The 17,227-nt window shown below is 46.8% G+C and overlaps 1 protein-coding gene across 5 annotated transcripts in view; it reads left to right on the forward strand.

Moving 5' to 3' along the window:
• The window catches only part of LOC140418625 (uncharacterized), a 73,182-nt gene extending 67,934 nt beyond the window's left edge, over positions 1-5,248 (forward strand). For 4 of the 5 annotated variants that reach the window (XM_072502170.1, XM_072502172.1, XM_072502171.1 and 1 more), the window contains one exon: positions 79-5,248. In XM_072502170.1, the coding sequence (XP_072358271.1) occupies positions 432-1,214 (783 nt within the window). In that variant the 5' untranslated portion in view covers positions 79-431 and the 3' untranslated portion in view covers positions 1,215-5,248. The remainder of the gene's footprint in view (positions 1-78) is intronic. The other variant, XM_072502178.1, reaches the window with a different exon arrangement.
• The last annotated feature ends 11,979 nt before the right edge of the window (positions 5,249-17,227 follow it).

Genomic DNA, 17,227 nt, shown 5'->3' on the forward strand with positions numbered 1-17,227 from the left:
GACATAGAAACTAGAATTGTCTGTTCTGAGTTTCTATCCTGTACTGACAGTGATGAATTTTGTAAATTGTTTTTACAGGATATTAGATGAGGAAGAATTAGACAGAAATCTCAAACGTCACGTCTCGATCTGACAGTCACTCGATTCCCTGGAGCCTCAATATCATCAGCCTTTGAATCGAGAAGGAGAATGTTTGCCCAGATTGTCAGCTAAAGATTTCAAACATCAGTGTGACTGGAAAAGCACCGAGACCCTAACAACACACACCCGAGTGAGAGTGTTCCAGTCAACTGACTGTGGAGCTTTAACCAATTACACAGTCTGAAAAACATCACAACATTCAGAGTGGGGAGAGACCGTACTCGTGTTGTATCTGTGGACGAGGCTTCAACTGATTGCCCAACCTGGAGAGACACAAAGAGACCCAAAACATGGAGAATCCATGGAAATGTGGGGACTGTGGGAAGGGATTCAGAGCCCCGTCAAAGGTGGAAACTCATCGACGAAGTCACACTGGAGAGAGGCCGTTCACCTGCTCTCAGTGTGGGAAGGGATTCAGTGATTCATCCACCCTGCGGAAACACCAGCGAGTTCACACTGGGGAGAGGCCATACACCTGCTTTCAGTGTGGGAAAGGATTCAGTGATTCATCCAACCTGCAGACACACCAGCGAGTTCACACTGGGGAGAGGCCATTCAGTTGCTCGCAGTGTGGGAAGGCATTCAGTGATTCATCCAACCTGCGGAGACACCAGCGAGATCACACTGGGGAGAGGCCATTCACCTGCTCTCAGTGTGGGAAAGGATTTGCACATTTAGACACCCTGCAGACACACCAGCGAGTTCACACTGGGGAGAGGCCATTCACCTGCTCCCAATGTGGGAAGGGATTTATTGATTCATCCACCCTGCGGAAACATCAGCGAGTTCACACTGGGGAGAGGCCATTCACCTGCTCTCAGTGTCGGAAGGGATTCACTCGGTTATGTCACCTGCGGACACACCAGCGAGTTCACACTGGGGAGAGGCCATTCACCTGCTCTCAGTGTAGGAAGGGATTCTCTCGGTTATCTCACCTCCAGACACACCAGCGAGTTCACACTGGGGAGAGGCCATTCACCTGCTCTCAGTGTGGGAAGGGATTCATTGATTCATCCAACCTGCGGAAACATCAGCGAGTTCACACTGGGGAGAGGACGTCCATGTGCTCTTAGTGTGGGAAAGGATTTACTCAATTACCTCACCTGAGGAGACATCAGGGGTTCACACTCAGAGCAGCCTTCTCGAAGGTCAACGCACGGAAAGCCACTGGCCCAGATGAGGTACCCGGACTAGCACTCAGGTCTTGCACGGATCAGCTGGCGGAGGTATTCGCAGACATCTTCAACCTCTCTTTACAACAATCTGAGGTCCCTATCTGCTTCAAGAAGACGAGCATCATCCCTGTACCAAAAAAAAAGCCAAGCAGCGTGCTGAAATGACTATAATCCAGTGGCTCTGACATCCATCATCATGAAGTGCTTCGAAAGGTTACTCATGGCACGAATCAACTCCAACCTCCCGCATTGCCTTGATCCACGACAGTTCGCCTACCGCTATAACAGGTCACAGCAAACGCCATCTCCATGGCCCTGCACTCTACCCTGGAACACCTAGATAACAAAGACACCTATGTCAGACTCCTATTCATCGACTACAGCTCAGCCTTCAACACCATCATTCCTACGAAACTCATCTCCAAACTCCGTGGCCTTGTCCTCGGCTCCTCCCTCTGCAACTGGATCCTGAACTTTCTAACCCATAGGCCACAATCAGTAAGGATAGGCAACAACACCTCCTCCACGATCATCCTCAACAAGGGTGCCTGAGAAGGCTGTGTCTTCAGCCCCCTATTATACTCCTTATACACCTATGACTGTGTGGCCAAATTCCCCATCAACTCGATTTTCAAATTTGCTGATGACACCACCGTAGTGGGTCGGATTTCAAACAATGACGAGACAGAGTACAGGAATGAGATAGAGAATCTGGTCAACTGGTGTGACGACAATAATCTCTCCCTCAATGTCAACAAAACGAAGGACATTGTCATCAACTTCAGGAAGCATAGTGGAGAACATGCCCCAGTCTACATCAACGTGAACGAAGTAGAAAGGGTCGAGAGCTTCAAGTTTTTAGGTGTACAGATCACCAACAACCTGTCCTGGTCCCACATGCCGACACTATAGTTAAGAAAGCCCACCAACTAGTGTCTGGGGGAAGAGGAGCGGGCATGTGCAGTATGGTTTGATTGAAGTATTGGTTTTATATTGATGTTTGCACATTTCTGTTATCTGTAACTGTTTACAATGCCAAAAAATACCTCAATAAAATTGTTTGTTAAAAAAAAAAGAGCCCACCAACGACTACTTTCTCAGAAGATGAAGGAAATTTGGCATGTCAGCCACGACTCTCCCCAACTTCTCCTGATGCACCATAGAAAGCATTCTTTCTGGTTGTATCACAGCTTGGTATGGAGTCTGCTCTGCCCAAACCGCAGGAAACGACAAAAGGTTGTGAATGTAGCTCAGTCCATCACGCAAACCAGCCTCCCATCCATTGACTCTATCTATAATTCCCGCTGCCTCGGAAAGGCAGCCAGCATAATTAAGGACCCCATGCACCCCAGACATACTCTCTTCCACCTTTATCCGTCAGGAAAAAGAGGCCAAAGTTTGAGGTCACGTACCAACCGACTCAAGACCAGCTTCTTCTCTACTGCTATCAGACTTTTGAATGGACCTACCTCGTATTAAGTTGATCGTTTCTCTACACCTTGCTATAACTGTAATTATTGATAATCTGCAGTCTCTCCTTCCTTCCCTATGTACGGTATGCATTGTTTGTACATCATGCAAGAAGCAATATGTTTCACTGTATACTAATACATGTGACAATAATAAATCAAAAACTGGGGAGAGGCCATTCACCTGCTCTCAGTGTGGGAAAGGATTTACTCGAGTATTCAACCTGCAGTCACACCAGTGAATTCACACTGGGGCGAGGCCATTCACCTGCTCAGTGTGGGAAGGGATTCACTCAGTTATCTCACCTGCAGTCACACCAGCGAGTTCACACTGGGGAGTGGCCGTCCACCTCTCAATGTAAGACTGGATTGCATGTTTCATCGAACCTGCTGTGATGCCAAAAATGTCACAATCGATTACAGAGGTTGGATTCTGCTGTTATTGTTTCTGCTCTACACCCAGGGCTGCGTTTTGTTCATTCTGACAGGTGGTCAGTGAGGATGGTCGGAGGGTTTCTTTCTGCTGGACTGGCCGGTCTCACCACTTTGCCTCCAGTGGGTTGATGCTCTTTGAGTCTTGTTGCTAATACCTGGCTTCAAATTGCACAAGGATCACAGAGTGAACTGGTGTTTGGAAGTGTGAAGATATTTAGTTTCCATTTCTGTTTCAACAGCCCCCCCCCAAAGCATGCCACGTTGCCATGGAGATGGGTCCTGGTGGTTACATGGTTCTTTTGTTTAATTTATCTGGGTGTTCCTCACAGAGGAAAACTATCAGGGTGTGAGGGGCAAGTTGTCTTGAGGTGGAGTGGGAAACTGATTGGTACAGGGAATACCTAATATTTAAGGAATTATTACATATTTATCAGGGATCGGTTAGCTCAGTTGGCTGGACGACTGGTTTGTGATGCAGAGCAAGGCCAACAGTGAGGATTCAACCCCTGTACTGGCGGCGTTTATTCATGAAGGCCCCGCCTTCTCAACCAGGCCCCTCGCCTGAGGTGTGCTGACCCTCAGGTTAAATCACCTCCAGTCAGCTCTCTCTCTGTCAAAGGGGAGAGCAGCCTATGGTCCTATGTTGGTTTTGCAACTTTCATTTCACACATATACAGCAAATATAGATTCCTTTGAGGAATAAAAATCCAACAGGAAAAGTGATGTAACCGTGGCAAACAAGAAAAGTTAAAGATTCCATGAGATCCATTAGAATTCAGCAAAGGAGGATCAAGAAACTGATGAGAGCAAACTGGCGAGAAACATAAAAAACGACTGGAAAAGCTTCTACAGGAATGTGAAAAGGAAAAGATTAGCAAAGACCAATGTGGGTCCATTCCAGGCAGAGACAGGAGAGTTTAGAATGGGGAATGAGGAAATGCAGAGAAACTAAACAATGTGTTTCTGTCTTCACAGAGGAAGATCCAGAAATTGTCCAAAAAATACCAGAGAACCAAGGGACTGGCAGAGATTAGTATTGGTGAAAAAGTCATCCTGGAGAAATTAATTGGACTGAAAGTGAATAAAACTCCAAAAGCTGATGATCTACATCCTAGAGTGTTGAACGAGGTGGCTGTAGAGATCTCCATTCCTCATTCTAAACTCTCCTGACTCTATCTGGAATGGTCAAACCTTTTGTCTGAGCCAAACGTTTCCTTACTACGTAGCCATAGAAGCTTTTACATATTTTGCCAGTTCACATTCTATTCTATTCTCCCTTTGTTTCTCAGTGTCTTGGTTGAAGAACTGAAGTAAATCCTTGGGAATGAATCATCACTTTGGACAGGTTCTGAGACAATTAAGTTCCGACTTCCAGGACAGAGTAACTATAATCGTGGAGTGTGATTCTCGGTTGTGTAAAAGGGCAAAGTTCTAGTTTATAGTTTAATGTGTAGGTTTCCGAGTTAAAGTAGCTTCTAGTTTGTTTGTTCATAAAACTTGAAGTCCCGTCGTGTGATCCTTTAATTTATTGACCGGGAATTAGATTTTTTATAAGAAGTTGCTGACCTTTATGGAGATCCTAATCCACAAGTTTTGTCTTCCTATTTGAACCTTGGGCACCTTTCTGTCTCTATTGCTCGTGTCACTGACAGCCAGGTGATGGAGCTGAGGGCTGAATTTAGCTGAGAATAATGGGGCCTGTGGCCCAGTTGGGAAACTGCCATGGGCGTCGCTAATAGAGCCAGGAAGGTGCTGGAGGACTGACTGGGAACTGCACCTCCAACCAATCAGGGTTCAGGCGCGAGGGTGACCGGGGCTGATGGTGATGCGACCCCCAGGGTTCAGTGCCCCCGTGTCCAAAGCGGGGAGTCACGGGAACAGGGTACAGAGGAGCCAAAGGGAAACAAGTTGAGACCCAGAACATTGTGAACATCCTGTTACTCTGGTTGTCTTTGATCCTTAAGTAATTTTCTGTTAGTTTTTTTTAACCATGTTCTGTTTCATCAATAAACTTTTAACAGGAAAATATTTGAATTTGTTGGACTTTTCCTGATTAAATTTTTTTCACTTTTGGGAAAGTGGGTGAGAGGTTGACAGGCTCTATAACAGAAAGTGAGTCCCTCTAAGGTAATTGGTAAAGGAGCGAGAGGGGTAGAGGAGATTTGAATTTTCTTTTGACACAGTGTTTGAAAATGGGTTTAAGGAATCAATCGTGATTGACTAATTTATCAAGGTTCTCTGAGGAAGTGACAAGGGATGTCAATAACGGGGAAGCTGTAGATGTGCTTTATCTGGATTTCCAGAAGGTATTTCCCAAGGTGCCACAGCAAAGGTTATTACACAAAATAAGAGCTCATGCTGTGGAGTCAACATATCAGCATGGATAGAGGATTGGTTAGCGAATGGGAAGCAGCCATTCGGTATAAATGGGTCATTTCTGGGTTGGTAAGATGTGACAAGTGGAATGTCACCAGGATCAGTGCTGGGCTCTCACCCATTTACAATCTATAAGAATGTGTTGGATGACGGGATTGAATGGCGGCTAAATTTTCTGATGTCTCAAAGACCGGGAGGAAAGTAATTTGTGAGGTGGATTTAAGGATTCTGCAAAGGACTACAAACAGGTTAAATGAGTGGGCAAAAAATTGATAGATGGAGCATAACTTGGGAAAATGTCGATTGTCCACTTTGTCAGGAAGTATGAAATAAAACAATATTATTTAAATGGAGAGAGATTGCAGAACTCTGAGTTACAGAGGGATCGGGGTGCCCGATCCCAAATTAGTCTGCAGGTACAGCAAGTGATTAGGAAGGTTAATGGAATATTATTGTTTATTGCAAAGGAAATCTAATATAGATGTAGGGATGTTTTGCTGCAGTTGTATAGAGTCAGAGTGGTTTACAGCATGAAAACAGGCCCTTCGGCCCAACTTGTCCATGCCGCCCAGTTTTTACCACTGAGCTAGTCCCAATTGCCCACATTTGGCTCATAACCCTCTAACCCACCTTTCCTATATAACTGTCTGATACTCACAACCCTCTGTGTGAATAAAATGCCCCTCTGGCTCCTTTATATATATCTCCATTCTCACCGTAAACCTATGCCCTCTAGTTCTAGAGTCCTCTACCTTTGGGAAACGATGTTGACTATCTACCTTATCTATGCCCCTCATTATTTTACAGACCTCAATAAGATCACCCCTAAGCCTCCTACGCTCCAGGGGAAAAATGTCCTAGTCTATCCAGCCTCTCATAACTCAAACCATCAAGTCCTGGTTGCATCCGAGTAAATCCTTTCTGCACTCTTTCTAGTTTAATAATATCCTTTCTATAATAGGACCAAAAGTGTACACAGTATCCCAAGTGTGGCCTTACTAATGTCTTGTACAACTTCAGCAAGACGTCCCAACTCCTGTATTCAGTGTTCTGACGAATGAAACCAAGTATGCCGAATACCTTCTTCACCACCCTGTCCACCCGTAATTCCACCTTCAAGGAGTTTTGAACCTTCTCGATCTCTTTGTTCTTTAACTTTCCCCAACTCCCTACCACTAACTGAGTAGGTCCTACCCCGATTCGATCTACCAAAATGTATCACCTCACATTTATCTAAATTAAACTCCCATCTGCCATTCACCGGCCCACTGGCCCAATTGTTCCGTTGCAATCCTAGATAACCTTCTTTTCAGGTAATTATGCCACCAATCTTGGTGTCATTTGCAAACTTACTAACCATGCCTCCTACATTCTCATCCAAATCATTAATATAAATAACAAATAACAGTGGACCCAGCACCGATTCCTGAGGCAAACTGCTGGTCACCGGCCTCCAGTTTGAAAAACAGTCTTCTACAATCACCCTTTATCTTCTGTCGTCAAGCCAATTTTGTATCCAATTGGCTACCTCACCCTGGATCCTGTGAGATTTAACCTTGTGCAACAACCTACCATGTGGTACCTTGACAAAGGCCTTGCTAAAGTCCATGTAGACAACGTCGACTGCACTGCCCTCATCTACCTTATTGGTTAACCCTTTAAAAAACTCAACCAAATTTGCACATTCTCCCCATGTTTGCGTGGGTTTCGCCCCCACAACCCAAAGATGTTCAGTGTAGGTGGATTGAACACGCTAAATTTCCCCTTAATTGGAAAATAATTAATTAGGTACTCTAAATTAATTTTTTTTAAAGAATACCTTCCAACAACTTATCCACCACAGATGTTAGGCTCACCGGTCTTTAATTCCCAGGTTTTTCCCTCTGGCCTTTCTTAAACAAAGGCACAACATTTGCTACCCTCCTATCTTCAGGCACCTCACGTTGAGGCTATCGGCGATTCAAATATCTCTACTAGGGAACCTGCAATTTCTACTAGAGAGTAAATCTCCCTCGATCTCTACTCGGGAACCTGCAATTTCCCCCCTAGCCTCCCATAACATTCTGGCATACATTTCATCAGGTCCTGGGGATTTATCTACCTAGATGTGCTTTAAGCTTGATCTCACCCCATTCCCCGCTCCACTTTGTGGGTAATCTGCGATCCCAAAACCAAAATTTAACAGTCCCAGCTCACCATACCTTCCATACTGTCACTCCTAGCCTTGGCATCCAGGGATGGTTTTGCTAACCTGCCTGTGTATCTGCACCTGGCAGTGTTTGATGACAGAGGGGAACTGGGGCTTTACTCTGCATCTAACTCTGTGTTGTACCTGTCCTGGAAGTGTTTGATGGGGACAGTGCAGAGGAGGATATACATTATATCTAACCTTGTGCTATACCTATCGTGGGAGTGTTTGATGGGGACAGCATCGAGGGAAATTTACTTTGTATCTCACACCATTTTGAAACTGCCTTGGGAGTGTCTCATGGGGCAATGTAGAGGGAGCTGTGCTGTAACTGATTAGAGAATGGTTCAAGCTGGCACTTGGTACTCAGATTTTCCAGTACAGACACCCTTCATTTAAAAAATAATATTTCATTCCAAGATCAGAGAAACCATCACCGGTTCCCACTGTTCCCCCCCGCCCCGCCCCCCCTCCCCCCCCGCAGGTCCAGGGGGACAGTGAGATCCTGAACATTGTTGTACAGTCTGCTTGATATTTCATATGAGCCTTTTTTGTTCCATAGAATCCCTACAGTGCAGAAGGAGGCCATTCGGCCCATTGAGTCTGCACAGACCCTCCAATACGGCACCCCACTCGGGACCACTCCTCCACCCTATCCCCGTAACCCCACCTAACCTTTGGACACTCAGGGGAAATCTTTTAGAATGGCCAATCCACCTAACCTGTGCATCGTTGGACTGTGGGAGGAAACCGGAGCACCCGGAAGGAACCCACGCAGACGTGGGGAGGAAGTGCAAACTCTACACAGTCACTCAAGGCCGGACTCGAACCCCCTCCCCTCCCTCTGATCTCCAGTCGGTCTCTGTTCGAATGAAAAGAGCCCCAGTTTCTCGAATCCCTCCTGGTAACTGAAGCCTCTGTTCCCTGGGATCATCTCAGTGAATCTCTTCTACACCCTCTCCATGGCCTTGACATCCTTCCTGGTGTAAGATCCCCAAAACCTGATCTAATATTCCAACTGCAGCCTAACCAATGATTTGTTTTGGTTTACATGACCTCTGTTCTTTTGTATTCCACACTTAGAATTACAAAACCTTGGATCCCATGTGATTTTTAAACACTTTATTAACTTGTCCTCCCACATTTAAACATTTGTGTATCTGAATCCTTTTAGGGTTTTGGAGACATTAACATAACATGGCTGAAATACATTGACATCCAATGTCTGATATGTGTGTTATGGGAGAGAGAAGTTTAGTCTGAGTTAGAAACTCAAGCAGGCGCTTCACTGCAGACAGGTCACCGTGGAAACGCTGATAAGACATTCCTTCACTGCAGTCAGGTCACCGTGGAAACGCTGAGAAGACATTCCGTTTCACAGAATCGACTTATTGGAAACTCTAATCAGATCAGGGCCTCAGGACAGAGTTTGTCTGTTAATAACCTCAACATAAACGTAAACCAGAGTGAATAATGGAGCCGAATTTTAAAAATTAACTGAGAGTACCAATTATTTTTTTTCAATTAAGGGACAATTTAGCATCGCCAATTCACCTACTCTGCACATCTTTGGGTTGTGGGAGTGAGACCCATGCAGACACGGGGAGAATGTGCAAACTCCACACCGAGAGCCGGGATCGAACTGAGTCCTCAGTGCCATAAGCAGCAGTGCTAACCACTGTGCCACCGTGCTGCCCTTGGAACAGATTGAATTCTAATGTGTGATGTTTATAGCTACAATAGTGGAACTATCAGAAATAACAGAATTATTTTTTTTTAAATGTTTTTATTCTCCATTTTCCTTCACAATTTACACCCCACCCACAGACAGTAAACGGTAACAAATACAAAATCAACCCCCTGAACAATAACAACGATCCCATCCTCCCACCACCCCAAACAACGGCCCACCTGTCAATTTATGCATCCAATAAAACAAACCCACGGTGGAAACAAAAAAAAAAGGAGAAAAATGAGCCCGGGACCGCCCATGGTCACTATTGACCTACAGAGTCCACTCCCCCTCCCCACCCTACACTCAACGCCCTTCAACCTCTGAAAGAGTACCATACATGATACCCAAGGGTTGTGCACCCGCCCCAGTCTCCAACTCGTCCCATCCACTGCCTCTTGTAAAACCCCTCCCCCCAACCTCGGTTCCTTCCCCCCCAACTTTCCACCCCGGCTAGACCACTCAGACCCTGTTCTGCCAGGTTCCGATGGCCGCAGCCCCTCCCCCCACCTCACTCCCGTTCACTGGCCAGCTTAAACCGGCCAGCGTGGAGGCCCCCGCCCGGATCCCTTTCCCCCTTGCCCGGCCCTAGGAAAGCCCAGAAATCCCCCATTAGCACACACACTCCGCATATCCACCTACACCCCAAAGAGCCCTCATTTCGACTGAAAGTCCCATCACTTCCCTTGTCCAAATATATACAACATTGACTCCTTTAGCCCATACACCCGCACGCAGTGACACACAAAAAAAGAAAATACAGTCATGAGGTTACATCGGCACATAACCTTTTCTCAATATCTCAGTTCTGCCACAGTCCTTCTGCCTTCGCAAACTCCTCCGCTGCTTCCGCCGTTCCAAAATAAAAGTCCCTGAGCTTGTAAGTCACCCTCAGCTTCGATGGATATACAATGCCGCATTGCACCTTGCTAATGTACAGTGCCCTCTTCACCTGGTTGAAGGCAGCCCGCCTCCTTGCTAGCTCCACCGTAAAGTCCTGGTATACACGTACACCAGCTCCAGCCCACTGCACCACCCGCTTCTGCTTGGCCCAGCTCAGGACTTTCTCCTTCACAATGTACCTACGGAAGCTCAGAGTCACTACCCTTGGCGGCTCACTCGCCTTTGGTACAGGCCTCCACGACCGATGAGCCCGATCCAGTTCATATCGGGAAGGATCCTCCCCCTCCCCAATAGCTTCGCCAGCATCAAGGCAAAATACTCAGTCGGCCTCGGTCCTTCAACTCCTTCGGGCAGCCCCACAATCCTCAAATTCTGTCGCCTGGCGCTGTTTTCCAGGTCTTCCATTTTTCCTCGCAGATCCTTGTTAATGTCCATCACCTTCCGCATCTCCTTCCCCATCGAGGCAAGTTGATCACCGTGCTGCAATAACGTCTCCTCCACTTCCTTCAGCGCCTCCCCATGCTCTCGCACATCCGCCACTGCGCTCGTCACTGGGGAAATCGCCTCCTCCACCAGCACACCCAAAACCTCTCTCATCTCCTTCCTCATTATCTCCATGTATTTTGTAAATTGCCTTTCGAATTCCGCAGCCATCACCTTAGTTATTTCTTCAGCCGTAAGCAATGCGGCCTCCCCGGTGCTCCAACCTCCATTTTCCTTGGTGACCCCGTGGTGACCTTTCCACTCCCCGACGGACCTTCAGCTTTTTTCCTAATGGACATTTTTTTGCTCACCCTCGACATTTTTCCTCACTGTGCCTTCACGATGCCGCCTCTGTGCCTTCTCCCTGCTTTTGCCGCATCCGTGGACCCTGGGACCGGGCTTAAAGCCCCGAAAATGCCGTTCCCGAACGGGAGCCCTCCATTGTGCGGCTGCCTCCCGCCCGCCGTCACCGGAAGGCCTTCAGAAATAACAGAATTAACAGGCAGGGTAGTTTAGGGAGAATGAGGAAATTATTGAAGAAAAGTAACTTCTGGGAACCGGAGAATGTGTCCTTGTAAATCACAGATTAGAGAAATTCCTGCTGTCTTTTCGTCACTTGCTGCATGAACTGTGTTCCGTACTGAGCACCGAACCTCAGTAGATATATTGCACTTTGTAACAGTCCTGCACAGATTGACCATGAAGAAATGAGGCTGGTTAGCTGAGTGAATCCGTTCCCACACATGGAGAACATTAACGGTCACTCCTCAGTGTGAACAGGTCGATGAATCTCCAGCTCTGATTAAATCTATTCCATAATCCCCAGATTTCCAAAGCTTCTCCCAGCGTGACTACGTATCGTTCGAAAGGTCAGATCATCATCTAAAACATCATCTACATTCAGAACACGTGAACTGTTTCTCCCCACATTGAACAGGGCTTTTTGTTTCCATGGTTAAAGGCTGACGGTGTTCATGGCCACGGAGGGATTTGACAACATGAATGCAAATTTTATAATGGAGGCTTTGCTTAATCAGAGCCAATGTAGGTCAGTGAGCACAGGGGCGATGGTGAACAGGACTTGGTGTGAGAAAATACACGGCCAGCAGAGTTTTGGATGATCTCACCTTTCTGTGTGGGGTGAATGTGAAAGGCAGATAGGAATGTATTGGAATCAAGTCTAAAGGTAACAGGGGCATGGATGAGGGTTTCAGCAGCAGATGGGCTGGGGTGGGGGGGGGGGGGGAGACAGGTGACATTATTGACATTGAAATATCTGGTATTCGTGATGGTGTGGATATGTGGTCAGAAACTCACCTTGGGGTCAAATCTGACACGGAGATTGTGCAGAGTGTGGTTCAGCCTCAGACAGTTCCCAGGGAGAGGGATGGACTCGGGAGTTAGGGATCTGAATTTCTATTGGTGACTGAAGACAATGGCTTTGGTCTTCCCAATTTTTAATTGGAGGAAATTTCTGCTCATCCAGCACTGGATGTGGGATAAGCAGTTTGATAATTGAGTAACAGTGGAGGAATGGAGAGGGATGGGGGTGAGGTAGAGCTGAGTGTCGTCAGTATCCATGTGAAAACTAACACGGTGCTTTTGGATGATGTCACCTAGTGGCAGCGTGTAGATGGGAAATAGGAATGGCCGAGGATAGATCCTGGGGGACACTGAGTACAAGGACTTTGGAGAGGAAAGAGAGGTTTTGATCTGGTAGTTTGCAATGATGGTGGGGTTAAATATTTTTTGAGGATGGGTGATGGTGCATTTAAAGATGAGCGACAGGACCAAGAGACAGAACTATGAACAATATCGCACAACATGGAGAAGTTGAATGGTCAGCAGTTTTGTGAGAATGTGGTTAAATAATAATCAAACAATCTTTATTAGTGTCACAAGTAGGATTACATTAACACTGCTATGAAGTTACTGTGAAAAGCCCCTAGTCGCCACACTCCGGCGCCTGTTCGGGTACACAGGGAGAATTCAGAATGTCCAATTCACCCAACAAACACGGCTTTTGGGACTTGTGGGAGGAAACCGGAGCACCCGGAGGAAGCTCACGCAGACACGGGGAGTACGTGCAGACTCCACACAGAAAGAGACCCAAGGCGGGAATCGAACCCAGGACCCTGGCGCAGGAGGCAGGTGTAATGGACAAGATGAGCTCTGAGGAAGATGGAGGGTAGGAGAGAAACTGGAGAAAGATGAGCTCAGGCCAGGTGGAATTTCAGAGACAGTTTGGCCCAGTGGAAGAGAGGAAAGCAGCAGAGGCAGCTGATCAGATTGTCTCAACCTCAGTGAGAAAGAAGCTTCATGAACTCCACACACTTGAGGTGAGGATGGAGGAGACAGGGGAGAGGGAGAGACCTTCAAACAGAACTAACTTGTGATGGGATGTTAAAAGATTTGAAACACACTTGTGTTAAATAATTGACTTTTATTGATTAATTAACTTTTATCCAGAATATTATCCCTTATTACTGGGTTAGCGTTTATAAATATGAGTCAAAACCGAGTCCGATGAACATGGTTCAGTCCTGGATGTGATTAACAGCAAAATCCAATCACAGCAGTTACTTGTGAACCTGCTGGTGTCTCAGCAGGTTGCCTGAGTGAATGAATCCCTTTCCACACTGGGAGCACGTGAATGGTCTCTCCCCAGTGTGAATCGGCTGGTGTAGTGAGTTGAGATGATCGTCTGAACCCAGTCAATCAGTCGGAGCACCTGAATGGTTTCTTGTCAGTGTGAACATGTTGATGGGATACCAGTTCCCCGGAACTTTTAAAGCACTTCCCACAGTCTAGGCTTTTAAACGGTCTCTTGTCAGTGTGAACTCTTTGATGGGACATCTGATCCCGAGAACTTATAAAGCACTTCCTGCATTTTCTGCATTTAAAAGGTCTCTCATCATTGTGAATCTGCGGGTGTGTCAGCAGTTGGGATGAATGAGTGAATCCCTTCCCACACTCAGAGCAGATGAAAGGTCTTTCCCCAGTGTGAACTCACAGGTGCATCAACAGGCTGTATGACTGAGTGAATCCACGCCCACACTCGGGGCAGATGAAAGGCTTCTCCCCAGTATGAATGTGTTGATGGGTTGCCAGGTCAGATGGGTAATTGAACGCCTTGCCCCAGTCCCCATATTTCCATGATTTCTCCCTGCTGTGACTGCGCTTGTGTTTTGACAGACCAGATAATCGGCTGAAGCTTTGTCCACACACAGAACACGTGTACGGTTTCTCCCCACTGTGAACTGTGCTTTTTCCTTCCATGTTCAAAATCTGATGATATTCAGGTTATGATCAGTTACACGACTGTCAGATTTTGATGTGGTGTTTGGTTGGAGTTTCCCAATTGCACATCCTTCCCTGCTGATACCCTGTGAAATTGAGTTAAAACAGAAAAAAGGGAGTGAGAGATCCCACAAAAACACAAAGGCAGGCTGTGAAATTGAGCTGAATGAATCTGGTAACTTGTGGGGCCGGCACTGGGAAAAAGTGACCACAAAAACTGTTGAAGCTTTTGTGAAATGTGAACCAGTTTGTTAATGTCCTTCAGGGAAGGGAACCTGCCGCCCGGCCTGAGCCCACACAAGATTGGGGCCTCTGCAAGAACACAAGAAATAGGTGCAGAAGTAGACCATTCGGCCCATCAAACCTGCTCTGCCATTGAACACAATTGTGGCTGATCTCAGTCTTCAATTCCTCTTTCCCGTTAGCTCTCTATGTCCTTTGACTTCTTGAGAGACCAAAAATCTCACCATCTCAGCCTTCATATTATTAGCATTGTGCAGGTCAAGGTTCGGAGGTGGAGGAGCAGTCTCTGTCAGCGAGAGAACCTGAGAACATCTAAGACACTCAGAAGGTAAGAAGGTAAGTAAGTGATTTTTACTCATTTTTACTTTTATACCTTTTTTCAAATTGTGTGTGTCGGGGGGAAACTGAAGTGACATCACAGAAAAGCTGTGGCCAGAGTGGCTGGTTGGGATTCTACATTAAATTTAAAAAAAATTTGAGTATTTGGTAACTAATTAAACATAATAACTTAATTATAATTTAGAGGGATATCTAAGCCAGAGATCGGAGAGTACTATAGTTAGCTATCGCATTTCTATTCGAAATCTAGTGCGAGGAAACAGATAGTTGACAGTAACTTTGAAATTAAAAAAAATATATTTTTAAAAAAAGACAAATTTTAATTTTAATTAATTGACGCAATGTCAGTTAGAGGGGTGCTGTGCTCTGACTGTGAGATGTGGCAGGTCCGTGAGGCTTCCAGCGTCCCGGATGGCTTCATCTGCAGAACGTGCACCCAACTGGAGCTCCTCACAGACCGCATGGTTCGGTTGGAGCAGCAATTGGATGCACTTAGGAGCATGCAGGTGGCGGAAAGCGTCATAGATCGCAGTTATGTAAATGTGATCACACCCAAGGTGCAGGCAGAGAAATGGGTGACCACCAGAAAGGGCAGGCAGTCAGTGCAGGAATCCCCTGTGGTTGTCCCCCTCTCGAACAGATATACCCCTTTGGATACTGTCGGGGGGGATAGCCTATCAGGGGAAAACAGCAGCAGCCAGAGCAGTGGCACCACGGCTGGCTCTGATGTTCAGAAGGGAGGGTCAAAGCGCAGAAGAGTAATAGTAATAGGGGACTCTATAGTCAGGGGCACAGATAGGCGCTTCTGTGGACGTGAAAGAGACTCCAGGATGGTATGTTGCCTCCCTGGTGCCAGGGTCCAGGATGTCTCCGAACGGGTAGAGGGCATCCTGAAGAGGGAGGGCAAACAGGCAGAGGTCGTTGTACATATTGGTACTAACGACATAGGCAGGAAGGGGCATGAGGTCCTGCAGCAGGAGTTCAGGGAGCTAGGCAGAAAGTTAAAAGACAGGACCTCGAGGGTTGTAATCTCGGGATTGCTCCCTGTGCCACGTGCCAGTGAGGTTAGAAAAAGGAAGATAGAGCAGCTAAACACGTGGCTAAACAGCTGGTGTAGGAGTGAGGGTTTCCATTATCTGGACCACTGGGAGCTCTTCCGGGGCAGGTGTGACTTGTATAAGAAGGACGGGTTGCATCTAAACCGGAGAGGCATAAATATCCTGGCTGCGAGGTTTGCTAGTGTCACACGGGAGGGTTTAAACTAGTATGGCAGGGGGGTGGGCACGGGAGCAATAGGTCAGAAGGTGAGAGCATTGAGGGAGAACTAGGGAATAGGGACAGTGTGGCTCTGAGGCAGAGCAGACAGGGAGAAGTTGCTGAACACAGCGGGTCTGGTGGCCTGAAGTGCATATGTTAAAATGCAAGGAGCATTACGGGTAAGGCAGATGAACTTAGAGCTTGGATTAGTACTTGGAACTATGATGTTGTTGCCATTACAGAGACCTGGTTGAGGGAAGGAGGCAGGATTGGCAGCTAAACGTTCCAGGATTTAGATGTTTCAGGTGGGATAGAGGGGGATGTAAAAGGGGAGGCGGAGTTGCGCTACTTGTTCGGGAGAATATCACAGCTGTACTGCGAGAGGACACCTCAGAGGGCAGTGAGGCTATATGGGTAGAGATCAGGAATCAGAAGGGTGCAGTCACAATGTTGGGGGTATACTACAGGCCTCGCAACAGCCAGCGGGAGATAGAGGAGCAGATAGGTAGACAGATTTTGGAAAAGAGTAAAAACAACAGGGTTGTGGTGATGGGAGATTTCAACTTCCCCAATATTGACTGGGACTCACTTAGTGCCAGGGGCTTAGACGGGGCGGAGTTTGTAAGGAGCATCCAGGAGGGCTTCTTAAAACAATATGTAGACAGTCCAACTAGGGAAGGGGCGGTACTGGACCTGGTATTGGGGAATGAGCCCGGCCAGGTGGTAGATGTTTCAGTAGGGGAGCATTTCGGTAACAGTGACCACAATTCAGTAAGTTTTAAAGTACTGGTGGACAAGGATAAGAGTGGTCCTGGGATGAATGTGCTAAATTGGGGGAAGGCTAATTATAACAATATTAGGCGGGAACTGAAGAACATAGATTGGGGGCGGATGTTTGAGGGCAAATCAACATCTGACATGTGGGAGGCTTTCAAGTGGCAGTTGAAAGGAATACAGGACCGGCATGTTCCTGTGAGGAAGAAAGATAAATACGGCAATTTTCGGGAACCTTGGATGACGAGTGATATTGTAGGCCTCGTCAAAAAGAAAAAGGAGGCATTTGTCAGGGCTAAAAGGCTGGGAACAGACGAAGCCTGCGTGGAATATAAGGAAAGTAGGAAGGAACTTAAGCAAGGAGTCAGGAGGGCTAGAAGGGGTCACGAAAAGTCATTGGCAAATAGGGTTA

Source organism: Scyliorhinus torazame, chromosome 5, assembly GCF_047496885.1.
Source record: "Scyliorhinus torazame isolate Kashiwa2021f chromosome 5, sScyTor2.1, whole genome shotgun sequence".
NCBI lineage: Eukaryota > Metazoa > Chordata > Chondrichthyes > Carcharhiniformes > Scyliorhinidae > Scyliorhinus > Scyliorhinus torazame.